Consider the following 15,347-nt stretch of genomic DNA (forward strand, 5'->3'; position numbering starts at 1 on the left):
ATTCTTCCTGGCAAACTTCAACTTGTCAGTGCCCATTTTATAGCCTTCCTTCTATCAGGCCTTCTGTCCATCTGTCCATCTGTTCTTGTGTTCTTCCCGCTCAATGAGGCAGCCTCTTGGCACAAGCATAAACAATGTATGGTGACTTACCAGATACATCTCTGTCCTCACAAGACTATGACAGTCCCTCGGCTTATTCACCTATCTCTAAAAATCAGCATGGATGTTCCATGAACGATGGTCAGAAAGTGAATAGTGCCATTATTCTATCTGGGGATTCCAGAAAGCTCTTCAGAGGACATGGCATTTGTGGTGTGTCTTGCAGGATGAGTACGAGTTTCTCAGACAAATTAACTGGGGCAAGTCACCCTAAGTCATAAGTCTCTGTTGTAGTTCTGTTTTATTTGAGGATTACGTTTGCGTGAGAAGCTAGCAGTCAGTCTGCACATACCAGAATGAGAGCTAGATGGAGATTTTGAGGGAAGTTCTGAGTGGTGTAATGAAGGTACAGAAGGACCCTTTTATAAAAATAAATCTTCATGTGGAGTGGAGCAGGTCGTAAGGCAGCCCGAGTTAACTGAGCCGCCGAGATCTAATGACGAGCGAGCCGAGACTGGCTCAGATACTGTTACCAAGTCATTCAAGCAGTGAGGATGACAGGAGAGCTGCCAGGTGTCTTTGTTCTCCTAAAACTACCGGCCCCATTGCGGCTGTGGTTCGGAAGAATGTGTTGCCGACTCCGCTGCGGCCACGCCACTCTCGGGAACTCAGCTACTCCTGCTTCATGAGGAGGTGTAGGCTCTAGACAGTCGGAGATGCGAATCTGCCATTGCCTTACTCTCGTTCTCTCACTCGGCCTTCATGGCGCGTGTCACCGCACGAGAATGAGTCACTGGTGTAGAGAGACCCGTCCGGGCACGGTGCGGTGCTCCGGCGCCAGCCCAGCTGAAGTTAGCCGCCGTCCTGCCCGGTTCTGGGACTGCGCCTCTCTCTGCAGGAAGGTAGTTCCCCTCGGCTCCTGAACGGTAAGTCTGACTAAATGCAATTTTTTTCTCCTTTATACTGTTCTGAACCTAACGTCTCCGAGAGGGGATTCCGTCGCACGGAACGGCGTGTCAAAAAGCGTCTTGTGGTCCGTGTTGAGAAAGTCACTGCGGTGCTGCGGCGGTTGGGAAAGGACGGATATTCATTTACTTGTTTGTCGTTCTGGGGATGTTGTTCTTTTCACATCCTATTTTTTCCCCCCTCTAGTTGTGGCAATTTATGATTATACAAAAGACAAGGAAGATGAGCTGTCCTTTCAGGAGGGGGCCATCATTTACGTCATCAAGAAGAACGATGATGGTTGGTATGAGGGCGTTATGAACGGCGTGACTGGGCTCTTCCCGGGCAACTACGTGGAGTCTATCATGCATTATTCTGAGTAAAGCTCAGCGGGGCTGTGTGTCCCTCACAGGAACAGTCAGGTCGTCCCAGATTATCTGAAGGCCCTGGGGACTCCCCTCCAGTGAAATGAAGGAAGGATACAAATGACACAAACTGCTTACGTTTTTTTGGTTTATTCCCCAGTATTAAAAAAGCAAGCTGAATCTGAACCAACGGATCTTTCTGCCATTATCTGTACTATATGCTGAGCTGTTTGCATTAAAGTAAAGTGACCGTTTCTAAATATGTCCGAGGCACAACGGCGTATGACTCATAAAACACATCAGGTTAAGACTGATTCGGAAAATCTGGGATCTTCCTCAGGAATACGTACACCCTTGGGATTTCTCCTTCTGCAGAACCGGGGGCACTCGACGTTCTCCAGGCCTGCGCTGGAGGGGCGGCGGCTGGCCTCGTGCTGTGCCCGGCCCCGCTGCTGCCACTTGGATGAGGAGGAGTGGACTAGGATTTAGCTATCATACTTCACCATTTTTCTAACCGTTTCGATGGCTTCTTTCCTCGTAACACTGTAAACCCTGCATCCTCTCGGCCCTGGAGCGCGCTCCTGAGTTCATGCTGCTGACTTGCTTCCCTTCATGTTTTTTTCAGTTCGTAGACTGAGGACGATGACGTGAGTCCCCAGCCGTTCTGAGGGTGGTTACTCGCTGCTGGTTCGATTTTGCTGCGCTGCCGCTGCTGCATGAGTCCGCACGGCCGCCGATGCTTGTGGGCCCACACGGGGGCCGTGTGGGCGCCTGCGCATCCCCGAGCGGCCGGTGACGCTAGACGGGAGGCTCCCGAGAGACTGACCTGGAGGGAGTTCTGTTCCTAGACACCCTCGACGCTTGCCTTGGGCACTGTTTCCGGAGTAGAATCTTGGGAGGTCAGGCCCGCGCTTTCTTCTTTCACTATTTAGGAAAACATTCTTTTTTGGAAAATAGCAGTTATTTCCAAGTCTCTTGACCCTCACTGGGACTCGGAGGCTCGCACTGTGCTCCCTGAATGTCCTTAACGGCCACTGCCAGCTGCTGCTGAGTTGACTCCGTTCGGAGAAAGGGAAATACTCTCCCCGCCTTGTGATTGGCTTTTGAAGTCGCTGCTCTTGGTAAAATTTGAACCTTCGGTCTTGGACTGAGACTAGTGGGATAAAAGGTATAAGGCCAAATATAATAAAAATTAAGATAATTTGGAGCAAAATAGTATTTTTTTCTGTCTGTACAAGTTACAGCTTCACGTTCAGTGGAGTTTGTGACGCAGATGGCTTTAATCATCACTTCTTTAATCACGTAAGAAATACTGAAAAGGTCCAAGAGGGCTCGCTGCTCACCCGCATCAGGACCCTGCAGCTCACGGGCCCAGCGCTGCCATGGGTTTGCCCCCGTCCCAGGAACTTTGCCAGGTCATTTCCCAGGGCTGGGGGAGAAGGGGAAAGGCAAAGACCACATTTATTTCAAATGAAGGCCTTGGGCAGGACAGTGCAGGTAGAGGAATTTGATTTAAAAAGGAACAAGAGCACTCGTGGGGGAGGGAATTCAGATGGTATAAGCAGAAGTTAATATTCCACTTGTAGGTGTTTTCTGAGCACAAAACTTCATCACCGTTTAACAGGCCCAGATACAGAGTTCCCTATCAAGACTTTTGTTTCAAAGTCGCAGGGGTTTCCCCCCACACATGGCAAGTTAGCGATTTTGCTTTTAGGTTTCTCCAACACTTGGAATTGGGAATTTCACGTTCATTAACTTGCCTCCACTTCAGGCTTTTGTTAGGTCTTGACATTCTTTATGTCCTGTTTTCCTTTAAAGTAGTGGCCCCGAGTGTCCTCTGAGCCTTCAGGTTCATTATGGACCAAGACTATCTACCTGGATAGGTGAAGCTCTTCTTAGTGTTGGTGTATAACTAGGGAAACTGCTTTGAAATTTAGATGTGTTCCAGTTTTTACTTAAATAGCTTTGTGCTGAGAAAGCTTAGTGGATATTTAAGGCAAGAAGGTATTCTGAAATCCGGTATAGTATTCACGGCTCACACCTACAGAGGCAGAGAAGATAACTGTGCAGAAAAGTTGGTGGCGGTCAGCTCGCCTGTTGGGCCCCGGCCGGACCGTGGCGCGTGGAAGACAGTGGCACAGTCCTTCATACCGGAGACCTGCAGCAGGGGGGCTTCCGGGGTCAGCTGACTTCTGCGTATCATGTAGTACTGATGGATGCAGTTGTTTTAAAAACACCTGTTGAGTTTTCTGCACATTTTAAATTCCTGTACAGTTTTGAGTTCTATATATTGTCTTGGAAGGATGCTATGTAATGATGATGGGCCAGGCCTACAGTAATTGGAGACTTTTAATGTATGTAATATTTCATAGATTGCATGCTATTAATAGTCTGTGAAGGTACTATTTCTTGATTTATCGTAGGTTCCCCCTATTTGTCTTTTTATGAACTACAGGATGGTTGGTAGAATTCCAAATGGATGCAGAAATCTTACAGGATGCATAGTATTGTGGCAGAGATGATCCACGTCTAGACTCTGCTGACTTGTAAGCAACCATTTTAACAGGATAGAGGGAATCTAATAGGAGAGGGGATTTTTTCCTTCTGAAGTGCTTTTCCTTTAAAAAAAAAAAAAAAAGTGACTTAAGAGTCCCTGTTCTCTCCTCCCCACACCACACCTTTTTGGTACTACTGTTTGAAAGGCCACGGGGAAATGAATGAAAATACACTTTATTGTTGACCTTATGGCAAGGCAATCAATCAAAAACCAAAATAGTGTCAAGATCTAGACCTGAGAGATTCAGCCTGCTGTATTGGGAGTAAATATTAATCTTTTAAGATGACTTGTTCAGTATTCTCCATTTTTTTGGCTACTTGCTTTCTGCTTTCTCCCTCCCTCAGGGGCAACTGCCGTTCCCATCTTAGGGTTGGCCAGGGCCTGCTAGTTTTGCTGTGTTCCTTGCAGTCACTAGGTGAGACCCTCTTATCCCTCCCTTTCTTTCCCCCGTCCTGCTTCCCAGCCAGCCAAGGTGCATGCATCTTGACCGTGACATCTCTGCTGGAGCTGTGCTCCCCAGCAGTCTGAAGTTGATGATTACTTAGGATTTTTCTGCTTTAGCGGCATCAAAATGATGGTGGTTTGCGTTCATCTTTCTGTGTTCATTTTCTTTTAGCAGGTACCTTTCTGCGTTAAGAACTGTTCCTCTATTTTTTTATTACCTTTTCTCCTTGGTGGAGAAGCATGACATGTCCTGAAGGCTACCTTTCCCCTGGAACAGGGTTTGTTGGAGGAATTGGCAGGTGACTGCCAAGTCTTTGAAGAGAATGGGGATCGGAATCACTTTCCATCTGTTCACTTCGGAACTTCTTTGGCCAGGAACTCCTGACTGGTGTTATGGTGATTTCCCCTCACATGATTTACTTAGAATCATAGAATTTTAGAGCTACATGAGATTTAAAAAATTTTAGTTCATTTTCATTTTGACTGAGGAAGTTAGATGTTTCATGTCAGGTAACAGCTAGTTAACAACAGTAGAGTGTTCCTGACTCGATCAATGCCTGTACTCTTTCTACAGCTGTCTTAATTGAATATGCTGTATTTTTTTTGAAATTATGAGTGCTACTTGATGTCTTCAGAAAGATACTTGAAAAGATATGCTGTTTTGATAAATACTATCAGTATTCAAACTGTTTAAAGAGTGTACTAAGCACAACTTAGTGAAAATAATGTTCATGTTAACCCTTCTACTGCTCCACTCAGTACTATGTAGCAAAAATAGGCTCCCTGACTTCAGCACCGGCAGGAGCACAGCAAACAGCTTACTTGAGAGAGTCTTACAAAAATAGTTTGTTTTGTTTTTACAAAAATAGTTCTTAAATGGAGACATTGTGCTCATAACCTTACATTTTCTTCATGCTGATCTTTATTCCCATTTCTTACTGAGAATTTCATAATTCTTTAAAAGAAATTAACAAATGAAATGATAGGGCCTAGCTGTACACAAATGATCCTTGCTCAGTATTTTGTAAAAAACACAAAAACAAAAAGTTTATTTTCACATTACAATGAACGTGTCTTTTGCAACTTTAGAATTCTATGGAAAGGCAGTTTTTCATATTTTGTGTCCATGCATCTTTTTTCTTAAGATGGTTTTCAAAAAAGAATGTTAAAGCAACATGTGATTTGGCCAGTTGTATTTTAAAGCTCCTCCCGGAGGGTTGGCGTCCTGAGCAGAGCGGAAATCATGCAGGAAGACTTGAGGGTGCAGTCTGTTGCCAGTGATGTTTCTTGTGTGCGCCATTAACCACCTCCAGCTGAGTGGGGGAATCTTCACTTTTTAATTTTGAAATTGTATTTGAAATTGTTGCTGTGTACTAAGAACTTGACTTAAATAAAATTCTACAAAGTATGTCCAAGTGTCTTGTGAATGTTTTTATGCAAGTAACCAAAGAGGTTACGAAGGTGGTAAATGGAAGTGTAAATGGAAGTGTACTGCGGAGGAGCCTTCCCTGTTGCTCTAACTTAACCTGAGGGTTTTCAATACAATTCTTTTACTACAAAAAGGAGAGCTTTTTTTTCTGTTTGACAAACAGTAGTGATTTGTTAATACATTGTACGCATTTATACATACCTTGACAGGGGAGGCCAACATGTAATTGTTGTGATACCAAAGCTTTGAAACAAGACGCATCCCTTTTTTAAAGAAGAAAATCTCAAATGCCCAAAGCTTGCTTGCTTCTCTGCTGGTACAAACTAAAGGGTAACCAGTTGAACACACCAAACTGCACAGCTTCTTTAGGGGCCCCCCCAACATAATCAGCAAAACCAATTTCTTAATGATGCCAATCCACAAACAGTCGAGTCCCCAGGTTTAAATGAAATCTATGTATTCCTTTTATTAAGGATTGGGTAAGCTGACATAATGAAAACACAAAGAAAACAAATTTACACTGACCGTATGACGACTGTCCTAAGCCATTACAATAGTTCACCGACAGTAACTCGTAATTTGGAAAATAACTTAATCCAGCAGTAGAACAAAAACATCAGTAGTACTGAATATATCTCTCTCATATATATATATCTATATATATATATCTATATATAGGTTTGCACAATCAGGGAGCAAGGCACATAATGAAATGAGAGCATACATTTAAGCAGAAGAAAATAGCAACAAAGCTGAAAGAAAAATGGTAACTTCACCTTTACCGAGCTGTGCATAATCATCTTGAATAATGTTTTCTATCAGGTACGTTATAATGCGGTTCTTTTGCCTTCTTTTTCATGCTTTAAAAAACTATATTCCTACATTGTATCTATTTATGGCAAAGCTCCCACAGCCTAGATATCAGTGTAAGCCTTGACTCCATTTTTTTCAAGAAATGGGAAAAGGATCAATCCCAGTTAAATATGTGCAAGTTTTCTTTAAAACAGTAAACAATGTTTTACAACATTTAGCACAAGCTAATGATATTGTAAATGTATATTTCTATAAAAGGAGTTCACTGGTGGCTAATGATAAAATTAAGCAAAATCATTTGAAACATTCCAGTTAATGCTTATTTTCTAGGAGGGATTATTTACAAGTAGGAAAAAAAAATATATAGGAAGTAGGAATCATGAAAAATGGCAGTTTTTGGTATTAGGTTATAATAAATCTGACAAACAATGGACAGTTCCCCAAATGCAAAGACTTTCTGTAAGTGCTGCAAGCATGTTCTGCCTAAGGAGAGGTTGAGGCTTCGACAGTTAAGAGCGTGGTATTCGCGGCCATCTGTGATGAACGTGGTCACTTCTGAACTTCGCCGTCTTTTAGTATGTAGTATTCGCCATCACCCTGACTCGACTCACTTCTCTAAATGTCTTTGGTAGAAAGCGGCCAGACCCCATTCAGGTAGATGAAGCCATCTCTTGTGAGACAGACACTTTCTCTATTTCTGCGCAAACTACAAGTACTCATCTTCCTTTTCTTTCATTAGCACCTCAAAGTTTACTTGTTGGATTTTTTTTTAAATGCTATTCCTCCAAGAGAGTTCAAGGCACTGGGGATTATAGCAGATAGTGTCTTCTCTTCAACAAAGACCAAACAAATTGGAGGTTTTTTTCCCTTATGTGTTTATCAAGTACATTGTTTTTCTTTAGCAAATTTATTCTACAGCTAAATTTCAGGTTTGTTTTCCATACAGACCTTCCAAGGGCACAGTAAGAATAGAGCACTTGTTTAGTTGGAGGGACAGGCTGGCAAAAGTATAGAAATGTTCTACTGAATTTTTAAAGGAAAATAAATCTTAAAAGATAGTGGGGTATTTCACTGTACTCGCATCTCTCTGTGCATCAAATCTCAGTCTGGTGAGTGAGCGCATGTTCTTATAGGACTAGGGATAACCCTATATAAATGCTGTAACGTGTATAAAAGCAAGAGTGCCAAAAGGAACCGGCCACCTCAAAGGGAGTTTTAGAAAAACAGACACCACCTCATCAAGTGTGTAAGTCCAAATCAGCACGCCTACTTTACCTAAAGCAAGTCACTGCACCCAGAATCCTACAGGGCCCTACAGGTTTAACGAGTCTAAACCTGAATAAAATCTGAGGCACTGCATCAGTTATCATGTTAGCTCTGAAAGTATATGAAAACAAAACAAACGAGGGAAAAAGTTTTTTGTTTAAATTCACCTCGTGTTTGTAAGAAATTGTTTTTAGCTGAGGAAGAAAAGGCGACAAAGGGTTCTCTGCTGGCGGCTTGAGAGTCAAATAAAACTGGTCCCTACCATTTCCTGAACTTTTTTCCCAGGCTCTTTTGTCCCCTTACATCCTTGACGCCAGCTCAGCGACGATGGCATTCTCTCCCAGAAGGGCAGCTGGATGCACAGCTCCGATTGATCTTGGTCTCAGAGTTGTCACTGTATTGGATCATGATCTCTCACTTTTGTTCGAACTTTGATACACTCAGCATTGGTTTTAGTGGCAAGTCAACATTCAGAGAGAGGACTTCCATGATCGTTCCCAGCCCTCAGAGGATGCCGCTGGAGGGCAGGAGCTGTCAAACAGCATCACGTCTACACGACTTTGACATTTTCTGATGAAAGCTGTTTCCCGTAATGTTTAAGTCACCAATCTTTCTCATCTTAAAAAGTCCCAGAAATTCAAAGAATCCAATTTACAGTTAAGTGGGTACCTATACAAACCATAAGAATACCTTTCCTAAGGGGAAATCAGAGCAGCTTAAAGAAATAATGTATTTTAGTAAAATCCAAGCTGAATAAAATTTCAGTACAGAAAAATCTAGCTTTTATATTCTTACCTAGAACCTGTGATATCTGTTAACAAAACAGGCTCTGCTGCCCTTCAGTCGGTACCCAAACTAAGCACTGGGCGATCACCAATTCTGAAACGATCTGTGGTGGAAGTTAGGGGTGTCACTAATTGACCAAGTCACTAGCTGAAACAGGCACCTGTTCGCACTGCCCTCAACACGCTGTTCATTTCTCAAAGCTGCAGGCAGAACCGTGGGCAATGACTTCACTCGGGAGTCATGGCAGAGCTTGGCCACCGGCACGGAACCACTACCGAGAGCGCCGTGCACGCTGAAATTAAGGGTGCAGATGTGCGAAAGGTCACTTCCTAAGCCTATCGAGCAGACACGACTATGAGAACAGGTGAAAAGATCCAAAAAGTATCTTCTAAAGAAGTAGGGCTTTAAAAAACGTGCAATGGTACATATTCTTACTGCTCCATAAGCACGCGAGCTGCTGAACAGCGTCCTAGAGATCTAGCAGTGGAGAGGTGCGCTTCGAGTTCTCTGTGGTGCAGTCCTTTTTGGAGGTGCGTTTACAGGAGTGTCTTGTGTATGTGGTACAACTTCTGCTTATTCTTAAATTCTTTACTAACTCTGCCCCACTGCACTGATGTCACCTTTTCCTCCCGGGACAAAGTCAAAGATTTTTGCAGTTCGCACTGGAAATCCTTATTCACGACAGGTAGAGCGTGTCATTACAAGATGTGCTCACGCGTCACTGCTGGGATGGCTAGTTGTTGCTGAAGAGCAGCTCTGAGATCGCAGCTTATTTGTAATGGTCACTTCATCATCGTAAACTGATGAGACTACACATTTCTCTCGTATACCAAGGAAAATTCACAGGACCAAAAAAAAGGCAGTAAGCGTAGTGTGAAGCATACAGGATTGTAGTGTGTCATTAGAGTAATGATTTCACTTCATACCAAACTGCACATGCATAGTATGTAACGTCGCTCACTGTACTCGGACTACACTCCGTCAGAAGCCCTGGGAACCTGGACGGATCTCCACAACCAGGCCACAGCAAGCAAGAGTCCTAGTGCGCGCCAGCGGCTAAGGATGAAACGGTCCAAAGCTTCCCTGCTTCCCCTCGCTCTGGGATAGTCCCATACTTCAGTGAATTCTTTGTTACACATCACAGTCCACACACAACCTAATGATACCTGCACGGGGGGCAGTTCTGTTCTTTCCCCATCACCCACCCTAGAGCAACACACACGAAAGACTTACTTCAGAAGCTAATTTTGTTGTCATGATGCACTGTATTGGACATGGGATATACATATCTGAAATAGCCACTGTCTACAGATCTCTACTATCCACGTCTACCTAAAGCACACACGACATAACTGGGGGCCGCAGACAGACGGGGACGGAGCATTCCAGGGGGACTGCGTCAGATACTCTCAAAACAAAAGATCACGAAGCCAAACTCGAGGCTTCGCAAAAGCTCAGGAAAGAGAGTCCAACAGTATAAAAAGAACTACCGGGGATGACAGTACTAAATTATCCACGTATTGTAGACGAAGAGCTTACCTGGGACAGAACACATCCTAGACACAGGTGGGATCAGGGCGGCACTGCCCCGACTAGAGGGGCTCGGTCGCACACGTTTTACTCCCCACGCGCGAGCGCGGACGGACGCGGCAGCTGTGCAAACCGCCTGCACGCGCCAGCGACCCACCCAGGCTGCCGACTGCTTCCCGACTTAGAGCGCCCTTCGCGTGTGTGTAAGTGAGCAAGTGCCAGCCAAGCAGTTCGAACTTCAGCCGACTGGGGAGAAGCAGACACAAAAGCCCCATCGATACACCGAACATTCTCTTGTCTTCTCAACTGATCAACAGCACGTAGTACACCGATTCCTTAATACAGAACACACGACATGCACAGACAAGCTGCACATGGACACTTACAAATGCCTTCTAAGTCAGTCACTGGGAGTTTTTGGTCCAATCCACATGATACAGAACAGAAACCGTTAAGGGACAGGACACACATCCCCTTCCATGTCTCTTCCACCCGAAATACACAAGCCATTTTCAGATGAGGAGAGAAAGGAATAAATACTCACTCTGAGCTATATATATACATATACACATACATATATGTATACATATACATACACACACACACTACCTATATATGCAGAGCTATTGTGTCCACGCACACGTACGCACACGTACAGCTGGGTTCTACCTGAATAACCACATCATCATACTAGGAGGCTCTGAACACCAGGCCCACAGGTGATCAGGTGAGCTGATTGTAGAACTGGTTACAGATACCATGAAAATAAAGTCCAACGGTAGCTACTACCAGTCTCTCGAGAGCTTGGTGTTCTGGTCTCTCTTGGGGGGAGCGGGAGGGGGTCCTCTCCGCAACGTTGCATAGCCCGATATGTGACTACCTCCGAAACCCGCTTTCTGTTGATCCGAAAGCAGTTCCGGCGGGGGCGGCGGCAACGCCATATCATCCATGGTGGCCGTGGGTTCTGCTCTGGACACGCGGGAGGAGGAGAGCGAGCCATGCCGGGTGATGGACTTGCGTTGCAGGGTCCTGTTGAGGTCGGCGAGGAATCCGGGCTGGACACTAAGGCTGGACTTGGGGGAGGTGGGCACTTGTGGCACAACGCTGGCCATGGCCGGCTGCTCCGCGAGCTCTGCTTGCGTGAGGCGGGTGCTGTCGTTCCGTTTGGGTCGTGTGGGCGGAGGCGCTTTCTTCGTCGACGTTCTGGACCACGGCTGTGGCTGAGGATTGACGACCGCCACTTTCGGAGAGGTGTTTCCCGAGAACACAGCTGGAATCTCTATGGGGGGCAGAGGAAGCTCTATTTCAGGCGGAGGGGGGGGGAAGTCCGAATCGGACGGAGGAGAAGGAAATTCTACCACTGAGTCCTTGCCACGCCCACTCAGGACAGATGCTTTTGCCGACACACACCCTTGTTGGAGAATTCCGGGAAGGTTCACTCCAGAAAGATTCAGTTTGCCGGGTTTGGGGGGCGCTGCCGGAGGCGACTGGGTCTCTTTGCTGGGAGACCCGGAGGGCTCTGCTGGCGATGCAAACTTGCTCACTAGACTGTCCACTGAGGGCCTCTTAGGCTCAGCGTGCTCTGCGCAACTGCTGGACTTAATGCTGGAGTTTCGCTGTGGGGTCGGGGGAGGTTTCTTTGCCCCAGGGCTGGATGTCTTACTGGTCTTTTTCCCTGGAGATCCACTTTTGTCAGAGGCAGAAGCTGTGGGTGTAGGGGTCACAGGCAGCGGGGCCGGGGCTGGAGGGGGCGGGGGCGGGGGCGGAGGAGGGGGCGGTGGGGGAGGAGGAGGGGGAGGAGGAAACACCAGGCTGCTCTCAGGTGGAGGAGGGGGGAAATCCGGAGAGGGGACAGGGATAGAGCTGGGCTGCCACTTGGGTTTTGCTTTCACAGCAGGAGGGGACTGTGGGGCCACATTTGCGGAGGGAGGCTTGAAGGGCTGCTCCGCGGGAGGAGGGGCTGGCGGGGGCGGGAACTGGCTGGCCATCTGCTTCACCACCGAGGGCACCGGCGACAGCGGAGACGGAGGCGGCTTTACACAGAAGCTCTGCTGCTTAGGCAGTGTTGGGGGGGGCACCGGAGCCGGAGGAGCAGGGGACGGCGGTGGAACGTGGGGGACAGGGAAAGCGGGCTGCTTCTTTGCTGGGGGAGCTGGAGGAGTAGGCGTGGGTGGCACGGCTTGTGTCATAACAGGTGGCACGGTCTTGGTGCCGGTTGGTAGGGGCATTGTCACAAGGGGCTTGGGGGGCGCCTGGGGGGGGAGGGGCGCCGGGACAGGCGGGGGTGGCGGCGGTGTCGGAGGGGCCGCCTGGGCGGCGTGCTGAACGTGGTGAATCTTCAGTGGAGGCGGTGGAGGACTGAACTGCGGGAGGGACGGGGCGCAGGGTGCGGGTTTGAGCTGCGCCATGGCTGAGCCTGGGGTGGGGGGCGGGGGCGGAGGAGGGGGTGGCGGGACGACTCCACTGGGGGGCACCAGGATCTGAGGCTTTCCTGACGGGGAGGTGGAGGTCAGAGACTGCGTCACTGAGGGTGCCGGAGGCTTGAACAGGGGTCCTGAGTGCTGAGAAGCGTTCTGCAGCCTGGTTATTGTGCTGTACTTGACGAACATGGTGGCTGCCGAGCCAGCAGAAGGTGCGGACTGGCTGGGCAGGGGAGGGGGAGGGGGAGGAGGCGGGGGAGGGGGAGGGGGAGGGGGAGGAGGCGGGGGCGGCAGAGGCGGGGAAGGCTGTGAGGCCGTGTAGGGGGTGACCAGCTTGGGCTGTGGGGATAAAGGGGGCATAAGTGAGGTGTAGGGTCGGTTCATAGACTCCACTCTGGCCTAAAAGGAGCATAGGGGGCGGGGTGGGGGGAGAGAGAAAACACAACAAACACAAGAGTTACAGAGGTTCGCTTTGACTGAGTCAAACGAAACAGCAGGGAATCTGGGACATGCGAGAAAGGCTTCAGCAGTGGAACAATGTCAGGAAGGTGAAAATCGGATCCCCTGGGCAACAAAGGCACAGGGAATTTGTTCACCCAGCAATACTGTCAAGGGGCAAGACTGCCTAACAATCTAGGGAAAACGTCCTGCTGATCAGTGATGGGCTGTCTGACTTTCGAGCCGTTTCACACAGCTGCCACGAACAGGAGCTCCCGTGGGAGGACCTCTGTGCACTGACCCCCCCCCCCCCCCCGGACTGTGGCAAGCGGAGATGTGACGGCTCGAGTTCACCTTTCAGTCCATGGCTGCACCCACATCAAGCAGCTGCCATAACTGGCTTTAGGAGTGCTGGTGGAGGGCCTCCTGAGGAATGAGGATGGCTTTGTGATGCTAGCTGACACGTGAGAAATACGAGAATGTTCAGCAGGGCGTGCACAGTCACACAGGAATGAATGAGCTTGACACACACACTCGTGTTCGTGTGAGACACTTGCATCCAACATGCACAGAAGTCCAGCAATGCGGGTAAAGGGGGGGCATTCTTTACATTTGTTTTACTGGAAAATACATAAAGAAATCCTTATAAACATTACAGCAAAAGATCATAAAAATATCATACAGAAAAAGGCAGGAGAAAATGAGAGGAGACCTTAGAAAACTAAAGGAAATGTATCCAGAAATGGCAGCTAGAGTTTGCCAACAACCTGCTGCCCAGCCCGTCGGGGTACCTCAGGCACTGCCCGGATTACCACATCTGGCCGTCTGTGTCATGGAGCCACGCATGCACGAATGTGGTTCAAGTGCTTTTGAAAAGAGTGAAGGAAGGTGCCTTGGTTTAATGAAGTCTGGGCAAGTGTTTCAGGTTCTCTGAACAGACTGAGGATCCAAGAGAAACCATTTGTTTCCAAATTACAAATGACATCCATCTATTAGCATCAAGAACGCTCAGGTTAGTAGACTAGAAGGCTCAGGATGGGGTGAATTCTAAGGCCCACCAGGACACTCAGGTTTCTTTAAAAACTGCATGAATTAAAAGCATTAGTCTGCGAGACTTGGTTACAGGAGTCACCCAGGTTAATGTGTTTCCAAAGAACAGCCCCTGACCTTAACTTGACCCTGTCTTGGCTGCTGCAGGGGTGCAGACCTTAGCCGTGCTGGCCTTCTCATTTGGCACCTGAGGCTGAGGTAACAGAAGAAACACAGGTGGGGTCAAGACAGACAGACTACTGCTTCTGCTCGGCACAGCGAGCTCCAGAAACTACCCCGACCAACTCTGCTGCTTCAGCACGGAGCATTCGGACCTTTTATTATTCTTTTTTCTCTTGGCCTTTCATTTAATATATACATGGTCAACACTATTAAAAATTCAGTAAGGCAGAGGACTTTTCTTTAGATACCTGAAATGTGTAAATCTGCTTCTCTAACTGGGTAAACAGTTACTAGCACCAGAGAGGGCTGTTTCATCCCAACTGATTAAGTAGGGAAAGGGAGATGGAGTTACTTCTTAAAATCTGAGCCCCTGATAAGGGAGTTAAACAAACTGTTTTGAGACTTCATGTCATTACAGCCAATTTTCAAATATTTCTTTCTAAGACAAAAGTGTTCCACCCCTACACTGGGCTACAAACGCCTCCTGCTGAGGGGCAGTTAATGTACCACATGTGCAAATGAAGGAATAAATTAAGGGAAATTATCCACTTAATTCTCACTGATGAGCATTCCTGCATAAGTGATTCAGGCCAAAACAACAAAAAAATCACAACCGTTACTGGGTAAAAACACAACGCTCAGGCCAGCTGTGCCACTGGTCCCTCAGTGATGGTATGAGCTCCTCCTGCTCAGAGGGCAAGTACGGCCAGGACACCAAGCTGCCCACAGAACCTCAGAGGCAGGCCTCTATGCTGTCTTTCACCCGGGCTGAAGAACCTACATATTTCTAAACAGTCCTGCAATTATCACTCGTCCTTCAGTGTCACTGAACAAGATACCATACAAAGCCCAGGGATCCAAAATTTTAAGGGGAGTAATCTAAATTTAGTCTTCTGCATGTACTAAAATTCGAGAAAATTCATCAATGTGCAGAGAAATGCCAAAAAGCATGAAAGAACAGAAGACAAAGGAACGAGTCTGAATAAATTAAATAATGAATTAGCAGCTTCTCTGAAACAAAGTTAGGGCACTGGCATTAAACG

General features: G+C 47.2%; 2 protein-coding genes across 43 annotated transcripts in view; one reads left to right on the forward strand and one right to left on the reverse strand.

Moving 5' to 3' along the window:
* ABI2 (abl interactor 2) overlaps positions 1–5,818 on the forward strand; it is a 117,493-nt gene extending 111,675 nt beyond the window's left edge. For all 36 annotated transcript variants that reach the window (XM_046018409.1, XM_046018413.1, XM_046018421.1 and 33 more), the window contains one exon: positions 1,252–5,818. In XM_046018409.1, coding sequence (XP_045874365.1) covers positions 1,252–1,427 — 176 coding nt within the window. In that variant the 3' untranslated portion in view covers positions 1,428–5,818. The remainder of the gene's footprint in view (positions 1–1,251) is intronic.
* RAPH1 (Ras association (RalGDS/AF-6) and pleckstrin homology domains 1) overlaps positions 5,265–15,347 on the reverse strand; it is a 94,319-nt gene continuing 84,236 nt past the window's right edge. For 6 of the 7 annotated variants that reach the window (XM_046018406.1, XM_046018405.1, XM_046018404.1 and 3 more), the window contains one exon: positions 5,265–13,053. In XM_046018406.1, coding sequence (XP_045874362.1) covers positions 11,020–13,053 — 2,034 coding nt within the window. In that variant the 3' untranslated portion in view covers positions 5,265–11,019. Of the gene's footprint in view, positions 13,713–15,347 lie in introns of all 7 variants that reach the window. The other variant, XM_046018408.1, reaches the window with a different exon arrangement.

Source organism: Meles meles, chromosome 9 (assembly GCF_922984935.1).
Source record: "Meles meles chromosome 9, mMelMel3.1 paternal haplotype, whole genome shotgun sequence".
In the NCBI taxonomy this organism is placed as follows: domain Eukaryota; kingdom Metazoa; phylum Chordata; class Mammalia; order Carnivora; family Mustelidae; genus Meles; species Meles meles.